At 36.5% G+C, this 19,736-nt stretch overlaps 1 protein-coding gene across 3 annotated transcripts in view; it reads left to right on the top strand.

The window, feature by feature from the left end:
* NAV3 (neuron navigator 3) overlaps nt 1-19,736 on the top strand; it is a 621,657-nt gene that overhangs the window by 383,501 nt on the left and 218,420 nt on the right. For all 3 annotated transcript variants that reach the window (XM_046013459.1, XM_046013458.1, XM_046013457.1), the window contains exons 6-7: nt 3,493-3,561; nt 6,722-6,861. In XM_046013459.1, the coding sequence (XP_045869415.1) occupies nt 3,493-3,561; nt 6,722-6,861 (209 nt within the window). The remainder of the gene's footprint in view (nt 1-3,492; nt 3,562-6,721; nt 6,862-19,736) is intronic.

The raw sequence follows: 19,736 nt of genomic DNA, 5'->3' as shown, positions 1-19,736 counted from the left end.
AAAGCTAAGCGAGATAAGGATTTCTAAAAGGATGATATTAATAGTATCCAAAGCCCCTAGAGCATAGATGATGAAGCGTGACTCCCGAGATGTTCAGATTATGCTGTTTCACTTTAGAAACTACAAAGTTTTTTCCTCCAAGGTTGGACATTTGTGGGTATTCTGTAGAGCACAGCTTTTTCAGTTTTATTATGCGTCAGAATCCTGTTAAAATGCAGAGACTCCCGGATGAGACCTGAGATCCAGTACTTCTAAAAAGTTCCAGGGGATACCAGTTTTGTTGGTCTTTGGATAACACTTTGAATAGCAAGGTTCTGGCAATTGGTAAAAATGTGTAAATTGGGGCACCTGGGTGGCTCAGTGGGTTAAAACCTCTGCCTTCGGCTCAGGTCATGATCCCAGGGTCCTGGGATCGAGCCCCACATCGGGCTCTCTGCTCCGCGGGGAGCCTGCTTCCTCTTCTCTCTCTGCCTGCCTCTCTGCCTAGTTGTGATTTCTCTCTGTCAAATAAATAAAATATTTTTTAAAAAATGCGTAAGTTAAAATTCAGGATATGTTTACATTGAGAAGTTTTTCTTTGCTTATAATAAGTGGATATTATAGTTCCACATGGGAGTTTGTGATAAAGGTAGATTAGAAAGTTCTGGTAGTTTGGATCTTTCTGTGTATTGAGCTCCAGATGAGTTTCATTTTTAAAAATTCATTTGACTGTCTCTAGTCTCCTTTCTTGTATTCCATTTTAGGGAAGTAAAAAAGCATTCTCTTAATATTTTACTTTATCAGATGAGCAGATACTTTTTGATAGAACCCACAAGAAACCTCAAAATATGCATTTCTTTTGTGCTTCCGTTTCTGATATTTTTACCACCCATTAGCTAGAAGGAGTCTCATTTGGCAATCTTTCCAGGGAAAAAATACATTATCCTCAATCCAGATATTTTGAAAATTCCTAGTTTATTAGTGTTCTGATTCTATTTATCTTTCCTGTCTTGCCTCAGAGCTGTGTCTACATGTCTCTTGTGTCTGTTTTACCAATAAATTGCATGAGCTGTACCACCCACCTACTCTGTGACTAGACTGTAAGTCTGAAATGTGGAATATAGTATTGCAAGCAACTATGGGGGAAAAATAGTGGTTTTCTATTGAATGTGGAGACAGAGACAGGTAGAAGATTAAGAAAAACAAAAGGACCCAGAGGCATTGTGGGAAGTGTTGCAGGCTTGATTCAGTGCAATAAACAAGGAAATTGGAAGAGAACATAAATGTAAATGGATTTGTAGAGGTTGAATCAGAGTGACAGCCTATTGACAATAATTAAAAGGAAAAAGAGAAGAGTCAACTACTGAGGTTTCAAGCCCATTGGACTGAAGAAAATGATGATCCTGTGAATAGAAATCAAGAAATTAGAGGAAGGATCTGATTAAGACTAGGGGGTTAAAAGAAGGAAAATGGTGTTTAAAGTGGTGACTCTGAAGATCATAGAAATGGACATCTTTTCCTCAGTTGATATTGACAGTTGGAGTGTGACTCACATATTAACACTTGTTTATAGTAGATTTTACTTAAAGTCTGAAGTAAAAAATGAATTGCTAAGCGAAAGAATGCATACAAGAGTTTGAGGAAAGAGGACCTATGAAAAATCATGCCTTAAAGAGCTCAATAAAGGAAAAGGACCCAGTGAAGGAAAGAGAAAATGAATGAGAATGATGGTGGGAAAATCAAGTGAGCTCACTGGTATTACCATCTATGAAAGAGAGATTCACAAAGGCAGAGGGAGCAATATGGGTCAGATAAAAAATCTTGGAGTGTGGTGGAATTAAATCAAAGTCCTGTGTTCTTCATACAACAGTTTCACTAGTGCAAGAGAAGCAGAACAAAAGCCAAGTTTCAAAGGATTAAATTATGAGGATTTGGCGCAAAAATCTAGGCAATATGTAGAGTATTGTTTTCTCATAATAAATTAGAAAACACACGTGGGCCATAAAATAAAACTGATTTTAGCAAGTCAGTTGACCTTTCTAGATTTTCTTCCCCTACCCCACTTCTATCCTGGAAATTACTGAACTTCTTTAAAATCACGCAAGAAAATGCTATGAGATGGCTTCCGTTCCCTGAAGGAAAGTACATTGTTTCATTGTCATTTCTCCAGCTAATATTTGTGTTCAATTTGTAGAATACGGGGTAAGACATAGTAGTGAATCTTGAGGTAGTTCTCTTTCTTTGGATTGACAAAATAGACTGAGAAGTTCACACACAATACATGTTTCTTCACTTTGGGTGCTTGTATTTGAAATTTAGATTTTAAATTAATATCTCATTTCATTCAGACACTTTGGTTTTTATTTTTACATTATTCTCTGATATCATTTTTATTGAAGCAGTTGGGAGAATTTTCTCAGTGCCCAATGTAGTTAGGATACAGAATTTATTATATGCAAATCAATAATATATATCAAATGTGAAAAATAAGTGTTCTGAAAAGCTCGCTAGCTATGAGGATATATTTTTTTCTGTCTGGGCTGTTTTTAAGGGCCTTCGTGCTCCCTCACAATTCACCTGAAAAGTGATTCTCCACTCAGGCATCAATCCATGACCAATCGCAGGATATGTGAACATGTTTCAGATCTAATTGGGTCTCACTGTATCCTTTAAAACACTAATTTCAGAACACTCAGGTAATTCAGGAATTAGTTTAAGTGCTAAATTTCATTTTTGTTTGTAAAATATTCACTGTTTTTTGGAACTCGGTTTAAATAATGCTTTCTTTTGTGTCTTTGATCAAAGATTTTGATTTAAAAATTATTAAGAATTACAACTCAAGAATGCCCAGAAATTGTCATTAATAGTTGTTCAGTTTGTTTTTGGAGAATTTGACTCCAATTTATTCCATTTAACTTTTACATAGTTCTTTCTTTAGAAAACCATCTTGTTTTGTTTGCTTCCTTAAAACTTTCTATCCAGGACTCGAGATCAAACGATATATTTGTCAGAAACTAGATATTTTAGTCATTTGGTTCTGGAAATAATATTCAAGTGAAAGCAGCAAATTTGAAGAGTTTACTAAAGAAAATAATGACTCTCATACTCTATCTGTTCATTTTAACCTCTTTGAGAAAGAGCTTGTTGTATTATGTAAAGTCAAACTTCAGCTTTCCTGAAATTTGTCCAGTCATTTACAAAGGTTGAATTTCTTTATGAAATGAAATCCTACTCAAAATAATATGAACACTATCACATGGCCATAATTTTAAAGTCAATGATGACACACTTAATTCTAAGGGGTTCCCTGCATTGTTTCATAGTGTGTTCATTAATCAAAGGTCACAGTATATATGTTGCATTATCATAATTTTCTAATTAATTTATCCTTTATACATGCTTATACATGTTCCGATCGCATTTCATTAACTCATAGTTTTCTTGTAATGTTGTGCTTTCTTTCCATGTTCAAAGAATCTCTTTAATTCAATTTCTCTGTTTCTCCTCATACAGTCTGGCAGCCAGATATGCAACTCAGTCTAATCACAGTGGAATTGCAACCAGTCAAAAAAAGCCTACTAGGTCAGTTAATATCTCTAATTTATTGCTTGTTAGTGATGATAAAGTAACTGCCCAGTGATATTTTGTCCTATCATACTAAATTTTTTTCATAAATTACATACTTCTGGATGAAAAGTTTAGAAGACTGAATTCTTCCAAGTGGATTTCCATATGCATTCTCCGGGATGAGCATGTCTGTGTTAGATCATTAAATGGGTTCTGACTTCTTCTGTTTTAGTTTTGTTATATATACTGTTATGACTGGGCTGAAGTCTAGCTTCTAGGCATAGAAAAAGTCAAGGAAAACATGATTTTGAAGGCCCCATTCCTTCCAGGTTACAGAATCTGGAAGTTACACGACAAGAATGTAATTGTTTTTGGAGATGGGCATACATTAATTACTGCACATTTTGAGGCAGAATTGAGAAATACTGACAGTTTTTTTGTGGGAAGGTTAGCACCAGGTCACCAAGTTAACCTGGATTGTTCCTTTACGTATAATAGTATAAAGTTTTGCTTCTTTATGACATATATATTTTTAAGAGAGTCTGTTATAGCAAATGACTGTATGATGTACTGTTTGGAAAATACTGATAGATAAATGTATATTGAAAGTGTATGATTTACTAAAAAAAAAATGTTAAGTTGCCGAAGGCATGATGGTACAGCTGAGTGAAGCCACAGCAAATGTGTTTTGCACCCTTGATTTTTATGTGATTATATGTGACATCTCCCTCACTGGTGGCTTCCTAATCACTGCTCTGATAATGTATCGTATTATGCAATGTTTGACTGCAAGGACTGCTTATGATGCCTTGATGTGAGGTATGTGCTTTTTCTCTTGCCTTGGTTTTCTAAGTTATGTTCATTTCCATAGTAATTAAAATGATTCTGGAGAGAAAATTTAAAGGGTATTTAATTTAAAGTAGAAAAAAATGATGTAAATTCAAATGCACAAAAAACAGTGACCTGCCTTGTACAGTTTTTATTACCACTTCTAAGACTCATGCATATAAAATATATTTTAAGTACATTAATTTAATAGAACATTTCCCTCTCTCTCTCTGTCGTTTGTTGGCTTCATATTTCTTTTTTTATTACTTTGATGAATGATCTGGAGCTCTGGCTGCCTGTCAAATTAGGGTAATGAGAAGAGCAAATGGATTTTTTAATTTGTTTTAATTTGTTCTTCTGAGAACTAAAGATCATTTGCCTTCATGGGTCACAATAAAGAGTAAAATGCATTTTAATTGGTTTCTAGAAACAGGTCAAGTTTCATTGCAAGCAGGGCAAGTTCTGTGACAAAATTTGTTTATACGTGTGAGTTTGGAATGAACTTTCTAAGTCTGTAGCTGTGTCTGCAGTGATAGTTCTTGGATTTATTATGTTGGGGCATTTGGCCAAATTAATTAATTGAGTCCTTTTTCAGAGTGCAGTCATTGGTACTCATAATTCCTGGTGTCTGTGGTTTTGTGCTATACTTACATACCCTGTAGATCCATCTGAGCAAAAGTTAAATGCTGGAATCATTTGGAAAAGGTTCCAATCTTGTACATGGCACAGCTTCTAGTTGGCAAAATAGCTGAAGGAACTATTTATTAGCCATATGTATTTAAACTCCAGAATACAGTCAACATTTTGAAACTATTAACTATTCCACGAAAGCAACACTTCTGTTTTTAAGTTGTATTTTTGTTTTCCTAATGTTCATTCCCTGTTGCAATACCTGTTACTATTTTTAAAAATAATTATGGGATTTAAAAGTTTGATTTCCTAATAATTTATGGAAATAATATATTAATTATGAAGATGAGTTAAATATGAAAATAGTAGCAACTGATCTTGAAATTGTGATATATTGGGCACAAATATAACAGATATAAACACTTTTTCATTTTAAAAAGTTAGTATCGAGAACAGTAAAGATTTCTGTGCTTCATTTATAAGGTCTGGAGTTTTATTTCTTTTAAAATAGAAATTATCTAAGCAGTACACAGTGACATTCACATGGTGGCAGCAAATTCTAGCAAAGAGGCTGACATCCTTTAGTATCATGTTGTTAAATATGACTTAGAATGCCAATATTTGTTCTTAATTACTAGTTCTTAATTTATCCAGATTGTTTACTGTATATATATAATATGTTAACAGGGTAGAGTAAAATACAGTAATTGTATATTGTAGGCACGATTCATGAATAATTGATACTTGAAATTTCAAGATGGAAACTGCTCAAACAGTGACAGAAATGATCCACACTGATATTTAATTTTTGTCTGCGTAGAATTACTGCAGATCACACAACCTAACGTCAAACTTCCCCTAATTTTAACACAGTCTGCCTATTATTTCCACTTGTCCTGTCTTTCATCCCCAAAGACTAGCTGAAGTCACTGTCTCTGTAGGTGTATTTTACATTGCCATTCTGCTAACAGAGCTTTTCTTCTTTGGAGGCCTGCATCCTTTCTTGTCATATCACCTTTGTGATCAGCTGGCCACACTTGTAAGATAATTAGCTAATGTCTGGGTGCTTATTTCTGGCAAAATGATTAAAGAAAAAAAGGTTTTTTTTGAGGCAGACTTGTAAAATACAAATTAACTCATGACCTTGGTCTCTGCATCATGCTTGAATCAGAATAGCTTACTACCTTAGATATGCAATAAGCATTTGCTATTAGCAATTTGTTCAATAACTTTATTCTTCTTGTTATTATCAAGTTGACTTAGGAAACAGCTATCTTAAGAGAAAAACAAATGTCCCATACATTGAAAAGAACAATTTAACAACAACTGCAAATAGGTGATTAATACCTCGAGAACACAATGCATTTGGGTTATTTCCCTTGCTTTTCATGTAATTGTTATAGTATTTTTAAGTCAAAGTGCTATGCATCAGAGGTGTTGTAAGTATGACTTTTTTAGTTAAAGGTTATTTTATTTCTGATTGCTCTACATTCTTAGTATCATTTGAGGGCGTCTTTATTGAAAAGTAAGATTTTTCTGAAGATTCTTAATTCTTGTGTTTAGCTTATTTATCACTTAAACCACCATTTTCTGCGAAACAGATTTTAGAACATCGTATGTTGTGCTTTTTCCATTAAGGATTCCCCGGTCAGAACCTCCTACCCCTTATCTTTTTGTAATATACAAAAATGATGTAATTTTTCTTATACTATTTCAGGCTTCCAGGTCCCTCTAGGGTGCCAACTGCAGGCAGCAGCAGCAAAGTCCAGGGAGCCTCTAATTTAAATAGGAGAAGTCAGAGCTTTAACAGCATTGACAAAAACAAGCCTCCAAATTATGCAAATGGCAATGAAAAAGGTAAGTGTTGGCCTGTTACATCATTATGGCAGAAGTCTAACGTATTGGTCTTGTAAATTACATGCTAAGTCCAATATTTGAGCAGTGTTAATGCCTTTTGAAATGGAGTTGTTATCAGTGTGGTTTCATGTTTTCTAACTGCCCCCTCCTGAATTCCAGTTTTCTTCAGGGCTTTTTTTATCTGAAGAATATTTTAAGAGAGTAAATGCATTTATTTTAAAGTGGCTAATTATAAACCCGAGTATAAAATCTGTTTCCCCAAAACATTTCCTCCTAGTTGCATATAAATAGCATTTTCTTTTGTCTTTTATGTTTTAGGAACAATTATTATAAAATCATAAATCTATATTAGGTTTGTTTGAGTCTTTAGCTTCAGTTGACATAAATGCTCTAAGTTTTCTGGGCATCAAAACTTGATGATAAAATTGGGATGGGTATTTATTCTTTGATAGGAGCAGGACACAGAAATAATGTGATCTTTGTTTTCTCTAAAGGGACAAATTATCCATGTTTGTTTTATTTTCTCGATTAGAGTGCAGGATAGAAATATCAGATCACAAAATCATCTGGAAAAAAGGACACTTAGTAGAAATCTGTGTTAAAGGCAAATTATATTTTAACCAGATGATATACAATTCTTTGTGTTGTGCCCAGTGTATATTTAATGAACGGCTTGCTTGATATATTATACTGTGGAGCATGGGTTCATGTAAGAGACTGTGCATTTCACATCTAAACCACAAGAAAATCAAGAACCTATACTCTCATAGGCAGAGTGAATGTGTGAGGGACTAAACCCTGTGGCTGGCTTTGAGGTAGTTTCTTCAACTCCAAAGAACTTTAACTTCTCTTTACAGTATTTAACTTTCCATGCAATAAAACAAGAAGTTCAAAAGTAACAAACATGCTTAGTTCGTAGAATAGCTGGCAAATTCAACCAGGTAGGAACTTTTTTGCTCAAATTAGATCATTTCAAATTGTTTCATACTGATGATGTGATCCAACAACTTTCTCTAACTTAGACACGAATTGACAAATAATCTATGAATCAGACACCTTAGCGAAAGTTTCTCATACATTAAAACAAAATTGGACAGAACATAAATCCCTGAAAACAAGGCAGTGTGTCTTGATCCCTAGAATATTCTCTGTTCTTGAGTGGAATGAGAAGAAAAGAAAATAATATATAATTGGAAGTCAGGAGTTTTTCTTTAAATTTTAAAATAAAACCTCTGATTTAGGAACCTAAGAAATTTTACTGGACACTTACACTTTTCCTGAGGGAAAGGGAGACAACAATTACAAAAACTTTCTTCTTTGGTTTTTGATTTTCCTGGAAAGTGTCATACAAAGTTTGTATGTGCTATGAAAGTCTAAAGGAAAGTTCATTTAGACATACAGTGTGTTGGATGGACTGTTTATATACCCAGTTTAAATACAGGATTCTAGGGTGCCTGGGTGGCTCAGTGGGTTAAGCTGCTGCCTTCAGCTCAGGTCATGATCTCACGGTCCTGCGATCAAGTCCCCCATCGGGCTTTCTGCTCAGCAGGGAGCCTGCTTCCCTCTCTCTCTCTCTGCCTGCCTCTATGCCTACTTGTGATCTCTCTCTGTCAAATAAATAAATAAATAAATAAATAAATAATTAAAGATCTCTCTCTCTTGTCAAATATTACAAGAGAAATATTTAAAAAATCTTTAAAAAATAAAATTAAAAAACAGGACTGTACAATTATGTAATATTTTTGCAAGAACTACTAATAACATTGGCAAAGAGCTTTAGAAATGCTTTAGATGATCTAACATTTTCAATGTTAGATATCATAGATATCATATGATGTCATATGATAGATATCATAATATATCTGAAATTTTCTGTCATGTGAAAAGTTTTTCTGTATTTCTGGTGTCTGAAAGTAAAAACCTAAAGGTAGACAAGGATTTCTATTTTTTCATAGCCATTCAACCTCTCCTATGAACAAAATTAAGAAGTAGCAATCTTTACAATACCCACAAGGTGGAGACAGACAACATACATTATAAAGTTTTTGATTCAAAAAAGCACATTTCCTTAGGTCCACATCTACAGCAAAATACCAGGGTTTTCATTACTTTTAATTCCCAAATAACTAAAAATTCAATAGAATTGAAAGATTTATAATATGTCCAATCTAGGCATTAAATGTCTGAAAACTGCCGATAAGAACTGAAGCATAAATTGCATCCTGTGATTGTTACATGGCATTTTCTATTAACGTGGAGTTACAACTTTAGCAATACATCCAATATCAATGTTTCTAAATTACCATTCTGTCATGCTATTTTGTATTTCTAAAATATTATCCTGGCACCTGGGTGGCTCAGGTGCTTAAGCATCTGGCTCCCGATTTCAGCTCAGGTCATGATCTCAGTGTGGTGAGATGGAGTGTCACATCAGGCTCCACACTCAAGGTGGAGTCGGCTTGAGATTCTCTCTCTCTCCCTCTCCCTCTGTCCCTTCTGCCACTTGTGCACACACACTCTCTCCCTCTCTCTTAAATAAATAAATAAATAAGTAATCTTTTAAAAAATTATCTTAAATTATAAGAGCAAGCAAAACAATAATAAACTTCACATTTTGAAACAATTTATAATTTATTCTTTAGGCTATTAGAGTGGTCTATCTTTTTAGATAGGAATGTTTTATTTAATCTTTTTAACATGGATATTTATAGTGGGAGCACAATCTATATAAAAATAGAAGATTCCTTCTACTGACAAGCTGATCTCTGTCACAGACTGGCTCTACCACAGAATGTTGTACATATCCTAGATATGATCAAGTAAGGTGAAAACTAAGTCAAAGTTTTCAAAGGTCACACTATGATAATGACAGAATTCAGAAAGTACTAACTTGAGTATTCTAATCAATTGCTATTCCTTTTTTAGTTATTAGAAAGTATAACATATAAATTTAACAAATGAAGATGTTTTACTTGAGGGATTAACCAAATTGTCTGCAGTGTGTTCCCCGAATTCTTCTACGTGGAAATATACTTTCTACTTTCTTTTACAATCTTGGGTGATGAGTTATATGAACCACTTGAAGAATCTCTAGAATTTGTGATAGAAAATATTTATTCACAATTAAAACAGTTTCATTTCCCTATTAAAAACATACTGTTGAAAGCACAGTAGCTTTATACCTGTATAGCATTATAAAACTAACTTATTTTCAAGTTGTGTGACATATGAAAGGAAATAGAGAAATAACAAACTACCACTTCGAAAGATCCATCTAATATCATTGTACGACTAATACAATTCAAGAACCAGAGTGTACATTTCACCCTTTTACCAAATGAGTTCTAATGTCAGTCAATGAGGCCATAGCCGCTCCTTTGCAGAGAAGGCTGAAAAGAAACGTTGTTACAGTCGGAGGCCATGGGGTGGCACCCTTCTGCGGGTGGCACCCTTCTGCTGAAATGGAATGTGGGAACAGATTTTTTTTTTTTTTTCAGAACAAACGGTGGTGTGAAGATACCGCTATTTGTGGAGAATTTCTTCTGAGAGTCTCCAATTTCTTCTCTCAGTGACCTGCCATTCAGATACTGACAATGAGTAATATGTTCTGATGCCAGCATTTATCAGTTTGCCTGTATATTATGGGCAAGATGTATGCTTTAAAGAAAAATTAAATATGTGTTCCCTGGAAATCAGGGATCATGTGAAGAGTGCCCTGGTTCATTTATATCTACACTTTCCATGTCTGAAGCAGCTTATCTTAAGAAATCATTCTTGTTGTACAAAATTTGGGTATTAAATATAAAAAAGTCTACACAGTTTCATATTATTATGAATGTAAATATCACTAGATTTACTTGGAATTCAGTACCTGAATTTTGCTCGGTAAACACTGTTGCTTGACAGAGTTTGTTAGTAAAGAGTTGTTTTTTATGTTGCTAAGAAACGTGCCATGGTACTGGAGGGCATTTTGCCATCTTTTGATTGTTTCTCCCAAGTGATTCTTACATTGTACCTGCACATCTACTAGAGAGATGTCCTTTCTGTTTTCCTGGATCCTAAGAAAGTGTCTTCTGCTATGGAAGGTTCACTTTCCTTTACACTCAGCACAGATTGAAAAGGATTGATACTGAGAATTTGACAACATTGTTGTTAAAATTTTAAAACTATAAGGTTAATGTGAATGTTGCATTACTCATGGAACTTTGACTGCTAAAATGAAGCTATCTGATTTTTTTTTAAATATTTTATTTATTTATTTGACAGAGAGAATTCACAAGCAGGTAGAGAGACAGAGAGAGGGGGAAGCAGGCTCCCTGCTGAGCAGAGAGCCCGATGTAGGGGATCTATCCCAGGACCCTGGGATCATGACCTGAGCCAAAGGCAGAGACTTTTAACCCACTGAGCCACCCAGGCACCCCAAGCTATCTGATTCTTAATTACTGTCTTGTTTGTTGCTGTTGTTTTTAATTGCTCTGAAATTACTGTAGTATCAAAGAACTAAACTGTTTTTCTTTTTGAGGCAATGAAAATATATTTTACTTACTATATTGCTTTATTAGTGACTGAATTATGTGTTCCACCATAACTTTTTGCTTTATTTCCTTGAAACTTAAAAAGCCTAAAATAAATGTCAAATAAAAATTATAGACTAATCTTAGGGATTTTCATGAGATAATGTAAGTACGTACATATGTTAGTTGATACAATTAAAGAGACCTGAAAATAAACTGAGGGTTTCTGGGGGGTGAGGGGGAGGGATAGCGTGGCTGGGTTATGGACATCAAGAAGGGTGTGTGCTATGGTGAGTGCTGTGAATTGTGTAAGCCTGATTATTCACAGACCTGTACCCCTTGGGCAAATAATACATTATATGTTAATAATTTTTAAAAAAGAGACGAGAATATATGTTGTTTTCTTATGTATAAATGCTTACATGTTGAGGTGTCCATGTGTTATACATGCCTGTACATAAATTATATACTTTTTCCAAAAACTGGCTGGCGAGTGAAAGCTTCCCTACATTTCACAATACTCCACAAAGTGGCACTGTAACATTGCATGAGCAGAATGGACAGCTCCTCTAGGCTCCCTGTAATCCCATTCCGTGTTTCTGTTAGGTCATCCTAAAGTTGACGATTGAGACATTGCACGAGTAATCATTCATGGAAGGCCATTTGCTCAGGTGAACAAGGGCCCAGTTGGTAACAAGACATATTTGGATTTGAATGCTACATCTTTTTAAATTAAAAACAAAAAATTTAATACTTTAAATGGCTCAAATGTATTTTAGTGCATTATTGTGAAAAGGGAATCTAAGGTGACTAATTGCCATGGTCACATCAATAAATGATTTTCTTCCTTTCACAATGACCTGTGATACTAAAATTTCCCTGTATTTAGCAGGGATCAGAGATAACAGGCAGTACAGTGTCCCCTACACAGTGAATGCTTGAAAATAAATGGTGCTATTGTCAACATTTTTGTTACTTGGTATATTGTTATTCTGTTGTTACTATTTACGTAGAAAGCTGGTTTGCTTGCCTCTAAGCACCATCCTATTCAGCAAGGAAGAAGAGGTAAATAGGTTGAAGCCCATCCCTGTGTCCTTTCTCAGACTAATGGCACTGTTGGCAACATGGCACAAAACACTAAAGCTAGCTAACATTCCACAGAGAAATGCCCTTATCTAAACTTTTCATATACCTGTTGTGACTATTAAATTTGTCCATGTGTATTAATTTTACTAGAACTAGATTGACATTTTTTCCCAGGTCATCAACTTGTGTGTGTGTGTGTGTGTGTGTGTGTGTGATAAGATAACTAAAAATTAACTCTGTCAATTTACATATTTTCTAAGCATGAATTAAAATCTATTCCTACATCAGCTCAGAAGGATGATGCAGGTAGATTGCCCAAGGAGATATTATATAAGGTACTAAGTAGAGAGGGTCTTCTATCATATGCTCCCCACTTGTATTTGGCTCATCGAGGAAGAAGGACACCGTGCTTCAAGGAGTTAACCAAATAACTTCACTACTGTGACAAACATGTGGCTTTCTGGAGAGTCACACCAGCAGAATTTCTGGGTACGCAGTGAACACATAGAAACAAGAGAGAGTGAAAAGCCTCCAAAATTTAGAGTCAGAAAAACCTGAGCTCCCATTTTGATTTTCTCTTTTCTAAGTTTTATTATATGTGTGAATTGGAACAAGTTACTTTTGCTTTTTAAGCTTCAGTTTTCCCATTTATAATAAGAGAAATCATAAGTATATTGTAGATTATTAAGGGTTTAAGTGAAATTCCCTGTATGAAGAGCTTTCAGTGTGATACTATGGATCAAAGTGCTTAGGGAACAAGTAAGCAGTTGATAAATAATATTATTTGGTTGGAGCAGAGCTGATGATGGTGTATGTGGAGGTGGAGAAAGAGGAGGAAGGAAAGGAGAACAAGTGGAAGAAAATTTCTCTTTAAGGTCTAGAGACCAGAAGGCAAGTCTGAAGGCAGAGACAGGCTCTGCAAATTCAAGGCAGATCCATTGCAAGGGTGGCTCAGTGGTTTAGGCCACTGCCTTCGGCTCGGGTCATGATCTCAGGGTCCTGGGATCGAGTCCTGCATCGGGCTCTCTGCTCGGCAGGGAGCCTGCTTCCCTCTCACTCTCTCTGCTTGCCTCTCTGCCTACTTGTGATCTTTCTCTGTCAAATAAATAAATAAAATCTTTTTTTTTTTTTTTAAAGATTTTATTTATTTATTTGACAGAGAGAGATCACAAGTAGACAGAGAGGCAGGCAGAGAGAGAGAGAGGGAAGCAGGCTCCCCGCTGAGCAGAGAGCCCGATGCGGGACTCGATCCCAGGACCCTGAGATCATCACCTGAGCCGAAGGCAGCGGCTTAACCCACTGAGCCACCCAGGCGCCCATAAATAAAATCTTTAAAAAAAAATATGTGCATTACCACGTCCTCATATCAGGGAGATCATATGATAGTTGTCTTTCTCCGATTGACTTATTTCACTAAGCATGATACGCTCTAGTTCCATCCACGTTGTCGCAAATGGCAAGATTTCATTTCTTTTGATGGCTGCATAGTATTCCATTGTGTATATATACCGCCTCTTCTTTATCCATTCGTCTGTTGATGGACATCTAGGTTCTTTCCATAGTTTGGCTATTGTAGACATTGCTGCTATAAACATTCGGGTGCACGTGCTCCTGATATGAGGACGTGGAGATGCAACATGGGGGGTTAGGGGGATAGGAGAAGAATAAATGAAATAAGATGGGATTGGGAGGGAGACAAACCATAAGTGACTCTTAATCTCACAAAACAAACTGAGGGTTGCTGTGGGGGGGCAGGTAGGGAGAGGGGGAGTGGGGTTATGGACATTGGAGAGGGTATGTACTATGGTGAGTGCTGTGAAGTATGTAAACCTGGCGATTCACAGACCTGTACCCCTGGGGGGAAAAATACATTATATGTTTATAAAAAAAATAAGAAATAAATAAAAAAATTTAAAAAAAAATGTGCATTAGATATCTGGGCATTTCCTCATACCCAGATAACAACTCATTTATAGTCAGAAGCTGAGTTTTCAACATTCAGAAAAATACTTGTGAGACCAGGCTACTTAATATTGAATGTGGAAATCAGAGAGACTAGAATCTGTGGCAGTGCCCACTTCCCAGGAGCTGCACACGTTAGCTTTCCGCCGCTGCTGTCATGCACGCTTGACTGTGAGGAGTGCAAGGAGACTCTTATTATTCTAGTGCCTTTGTGATGTACAACAACTATGATTTGCCCTCTTAATGAGACCCGAAGCACCTCACTGTTGCTCAGTAGAGACAGGCTGTGGACAGATTGAAAGTGGAGCTTCCAGAAGTGGTTTCAATGTAGATACTCACCTGAGAATGATTTTACACTGTTACTGTGACCATGACTGTGGTTTGGATGAGGATGTCGTAATTTTGAGTCTCTCCTGACTCACTTCTGAGAGTAGTGGCGTTGAAATTCCTCTTCTATACTTGAACTGTTTTGGCAGTCTATCTAGCTGATGGCTATACACTTCAGAAGCCTCCTGCCACATTCTCTTCCACCTTTTTCTCATTCCCACGAGAGCTCCCAGGCGCACAGGGATAAGTCTCCTTACTTCTTAACGGAGTTGCAGATACACAGAAGCTCCACACTAAATAGGTGACCATCAGGAGAACCTGGTGAGCTTCTTTTGTTTGCAGAATCCCTTGCCACAAACTGTGGCATCCAGTGAATTCAGACCTGGACGAGGTTCTGAAAGTTCACAGGGCAAAGAATATTCATGCTGTGCAGCTAGGGAACATTTAGAAATTCAGCCCAATTGGGTATTGTCATAATTTTTTTTTGAGAGCCGATACTGTCAGCAGTTGCCAGGATTTCTGAGTCCATTCAACCTTTGTTATTCGAAACATGGTTTGTGACCACCAGCATCCTCTTCCTTTGGAACTTGTTAGAAATGCAGAATCTCAGGGCCCACAGCGGATCTGCTGAATCACAATATGGTGTTTAGTCTATGGGCCCTCCTGTCACTTACATGCACAGTAAAGGTTGAGAACCTCTATTAAGTTCAACACGTAGGATGTCAGACAGTCTACACACAATCATAATAGGCATGGTCTTTGCTTTAATGGAACCTACAGTATAGTATGAAACAGGCAATTTCACCGGAGTTATAATGGTATAGGAGAGGAAATAATAAGCTATGGAAAAATGCAAAGGAGCCACTGAATCTGGACTTGAAGCTGGGATGATCAGAAACAGGGGTGGGGATAATGCTTTTGGTTTCTTTTTCGGTTTTTGGTGGTGGTGGTTTTGCTGTTTTTTCCACAGGAAGTGAGGTCAAAGTTCAGACCTTACCAATAAATGGGAAATATTCTGAAGACATATTTGGTAGGCATTTCTAACTGCAGGTAGTCAGTATGTTCATTCTGCTACTGAGAATGACTCGAATTATGATGAAATGTTACCAGTTTCTGGAAGGGATCTTAATGTGTAAGTGAAAAAAATTTAGAATTACCTGTATTTAAAAGAGATTGAAGTAAAAGATTAAAATCCATTAATGGAAAATGAATGTATTTGAGACATTGGGTACTTTGAAGCTTGTTGGATTTGTTTTGAATTAGTCAATACTGTTTTTCAGAACACCTTACTGTTTATGTACAAAACTAATGGATTTCTGCAAATATTCTAAAAATGGACACAATTACAGAAGTAACACGAATACTAAAAAAATCAATTTATCATCATAGGCTGTACAATTTACATATACCATGTAAGCATTTTGACTTTTCAGTAAACTATTACATTTTAATGTAGAGTATATATGTACAGTCTTAGGTTAACTTTTGCCAGTTGAAATATGGAATTGTAGAAAAGCAAGGAGTATTAGAATTAAAGTCGGTATACTATTTTTTTAAATTATTTTTATTAACATAAAATATATAATTTGCCACAGGGGTACAGGTCTGTGAATTGTCAGGCTTACACTCTTCTCAGCACTCACCATAGCACATACCCTCCCCAATGTCCATAACCCAACCACTCTCTCCCTACCCTTCTACCTCCCAGCAACCCTCAGTTTATTTGTGAGATTAAGAGTCTCTTATGGTTTTTCTCCCTCCTGATCCCATCCTCTTTTATTTTTTCCTTCCCTACCCCTCAAGCTCCCTGCCCTGCCGCTCAAATTCCTCATATCAGAGAGATCATATGATAATTGTCTTTTACTGATTCACTTATTTTGTTCAGCACAATACCCTCTAGTTCCATCCATGTCGTTGCAATTGGCAAGATTTCAATTTTTTGATGGCTGCATAGTATTCCATTGCATATATATACCACTTCTTCTTTATCCATTCATCTGTTGATGGACATCTAGGTTCTTTCCATAGTTTGGCTATTGTGGATGTTGCTGCTATAAGCATTCGGGTGCACATGCCCCTTCGGATCACTACATTTATATCTTTAGGGTAAATACCCAGTAGTGCAATTTCTGAGTCATAGGGTAGCTCTATTTTCAACTTTCTGAGGAACCTCCATGCTGTTTTCCAGAGTGGCTGCACCAGCTTTCATTCCCACCAACAGTATAGGAGGGTTCCTCTCTGCATCCTTGCCAACAGCTGTTGTTTCCTGACTTGTTAATTTTAGCCATTCTGACTGGTGTGAGGTAGTATCTGATTGTGGTTTTGATTTGTATTTTCTTGATGTGAAGTGATCTGGAGCACTTTTTCATGTGTCTGTTGGCCATCTGGATGTCTTCTTTGCAGAAATGTGTATTCATATCCTCACCCATTTCTTTCTTTCTTTTTCAATTTTTTTTAAAGAATTTATTTATTTGTTTGACAGAGAGAGAGATCACAAGTAGGCAGAGAGGCAGGCAGGGAGAGAGGGAGAAGCAGGCTCCCTGCTGAGCAGAGAGCCAATGTGGGGTTTGATCCCAGGACCCTGAGATCATGACCTGAGCCGAAGGCAGAGGCTTAACCCACTAAGCCAATGGGCAGGCTCCCCTCTGCCCATTTCTGGATTGGATTATTTGTTCTTTGGGTGTTGAGTTTGATAATTTCTGTATAGATTTTGGTAATTAGCCCTTTATCTGTGATGTCATTTGCAAATATCTTTTCTGAATTCTGTCAGTTGTCTTTTGGTTTTGTTGACTGTTTCCTTTGCTGTGCAAGAGCTTCTGATCTTGATGAAGTCCCAATAGTTCATTTTTGCCTTGCTTCCCTTGACTTTGGAGATGTTTATAGGGAGAAGTTGCTGCAACTGAGGTCGAAGAGGTTGCTGCCTGTGTTCCCCTCAAGGATTTTGATGGATTCCTGTCTCACATTGAGGTCTTTCATCCATTTGGAGTCTATTTTTGTATGTGGTGTAAGGAAATGGTCCAGTTTCATTCTTCTGCATGTGGCTGTCCAATTTTCACAACATCATTTGTTGAAGAGACTGTCTTTTTTCCATTGGGCATTCTTTCCTGCCTTGTCGAAGATTAGTTGACCATAGAGTTGAGGGTCTATTTCTGGGCTCTCTATTCTGTTCCATTGATTGATTTGTCTCTTTTTGTGCCAGTACCATACTGTCTTGATGATGATAGCTTTGTAATAGAGCTTGAAGTCTGGAATTGTGATGTCACCAACTTTGGCTTTCTTTTTCACCATTCCTCCGACTATTTTGGGGTCTATTCTGGTTCCATACAAATTTTAGGATTATTTGTTCCATTTCGTTGAAAAAAAAATTGAAAAATTGAAAAAAAGATTGATAGGGCTTGCATTAAATGTGTAGATTGCTTTACGTAGCATAGACATTTTCACAATATTTGTTCTTCAAATCCATGAGCATGGAACGTTTTTCCATTTCTTTGTGTCTTCCTCCATTTCCTTCATGACTACTTTATAGTTTTCTGAGTACAGATTCTTTGCCTCTTTGGTTAGGTTTATTCTAGGCATCTTATGGTTTTGGGTGCAGTTGTAAATGGGATTGACTCCTTAATTTCTCTTTCTTCTGTCTTATTGTTGGTGTATAGAAATGCAACTGATTTCTGTGCATTGGTTTTATAACCTGATACTTTACTGAATTCCTGTATGAGTTCTAGCAGTTTTGGAGTGGAGTCTTTTGGGTTTTCCCACATAAAGTATCCTCTCATCTGCAAAGAGTGATAGTTTAACTTCTTCTTTCCTGATTTCGATGCCTTTAATTACTTTTTGTTGTCTTATTGCTGAGGCTAGGACTTCTAGTACTATGTTGAATAGCAGTGGTGATAATGGACCTCCCTGCCATGTTCCTGACCTTAGCTTAAAAGCTTTCAGTTTTTCCCCATTGAGAATGTTATTCTTTGCGTGTTTTTCATAGATGGCTTTGATGATATTGAGGTGTGTACCCTCTATCCCTACTCTGTGAAGAGTGTTGATTATGAAAGGATGCTATACTTTGTCAAATGCTTGTTTAGCATCTCTTGAAAGTATCATATGGTTCTTGTTCTTCCTTTTATTAATGTATTGTATCACATTGATTGATTTGTGGATGTTGAACCAAACTTGCAGCTCAGGAATAAATTCCACTTGGTCATGGTGAATAATCCTTTTAGTGTACTGTTGGATCCTATTGGCTAGTATTTGGGTGAGAATTTTTGCATCTGTGTTCATCAAGGATATTGGTCTGTAATTTTCCTATTTGATGGGGTCTTTGTCTGGTTTTGGGATCAAGGTAATGCTGGTCTCATAAAATGAGTTTGCCAGTTTTCCTTCCATTTCTGTTTTTAGGAACTGTTTCAGGAGAATAGGAATTGATTCTTCTTTAAATGTTTGATAAAATTCCCCTGGGAAGCCATCTGACCCTGGGCTCTTGTTTGTTGGGAGATTTTTGATGACTGCTTCCATCTCCTTACTGGTTATGGGTCCGTTCAGGTTTTCTATTTCTTCCTGATTCAGTTTTGGTAGTTTATATATCTCTAGGAATGTACCCATTTCTTCCATATTGTCAAGTTTGCTGGTGTATAGTTGCTCATAATATGTTCTTATAATTTTTTGTATTTCTTTAGTTTTAGTGATGTTCTCTCCTCTTTCATTCATAATTTTATTTATTTGGGCCCTTTCTCTTTTTTACTTTCTTTTTTTTAAAGATTTTATTTATTTATTTGACAGAGAGAGATCACAAGTAGGCAGAGAGGCAGGCAGAGAGAGAGAGACAGAGAGAGGGAAGCAGGCTCCCTGCTGAGCAGGGAGCCTGATGTGGGACTCAATCCCAGGACCCTGAGATCACGACCTGAGCCAAAGGCAGTGGCATAACCCACTGAGCCACCCAGGCGCCCCTCTGTTTTCTTTTTGATAAGTCGGGGCAGGGGCTTATCAATCTTATTA

This window comes from Meles meles, chromosome 7 (genome assembly GCF_922984935.1).
Source record: "Meles meles chromosome 7, mMelMel3.1 paternal haplotype, whole genome shotgun sequence".
NCBI lineage: Eukaryota > Metazoa > Chordata > Mammalia > Carnivora > Mustelidae > Meles > Meles meles.
The sequence above is the reverse complement of the archived record's forward strand: the minus strand, read 5'-3'. Positions and strand labels throughout refer to the sequence as shown.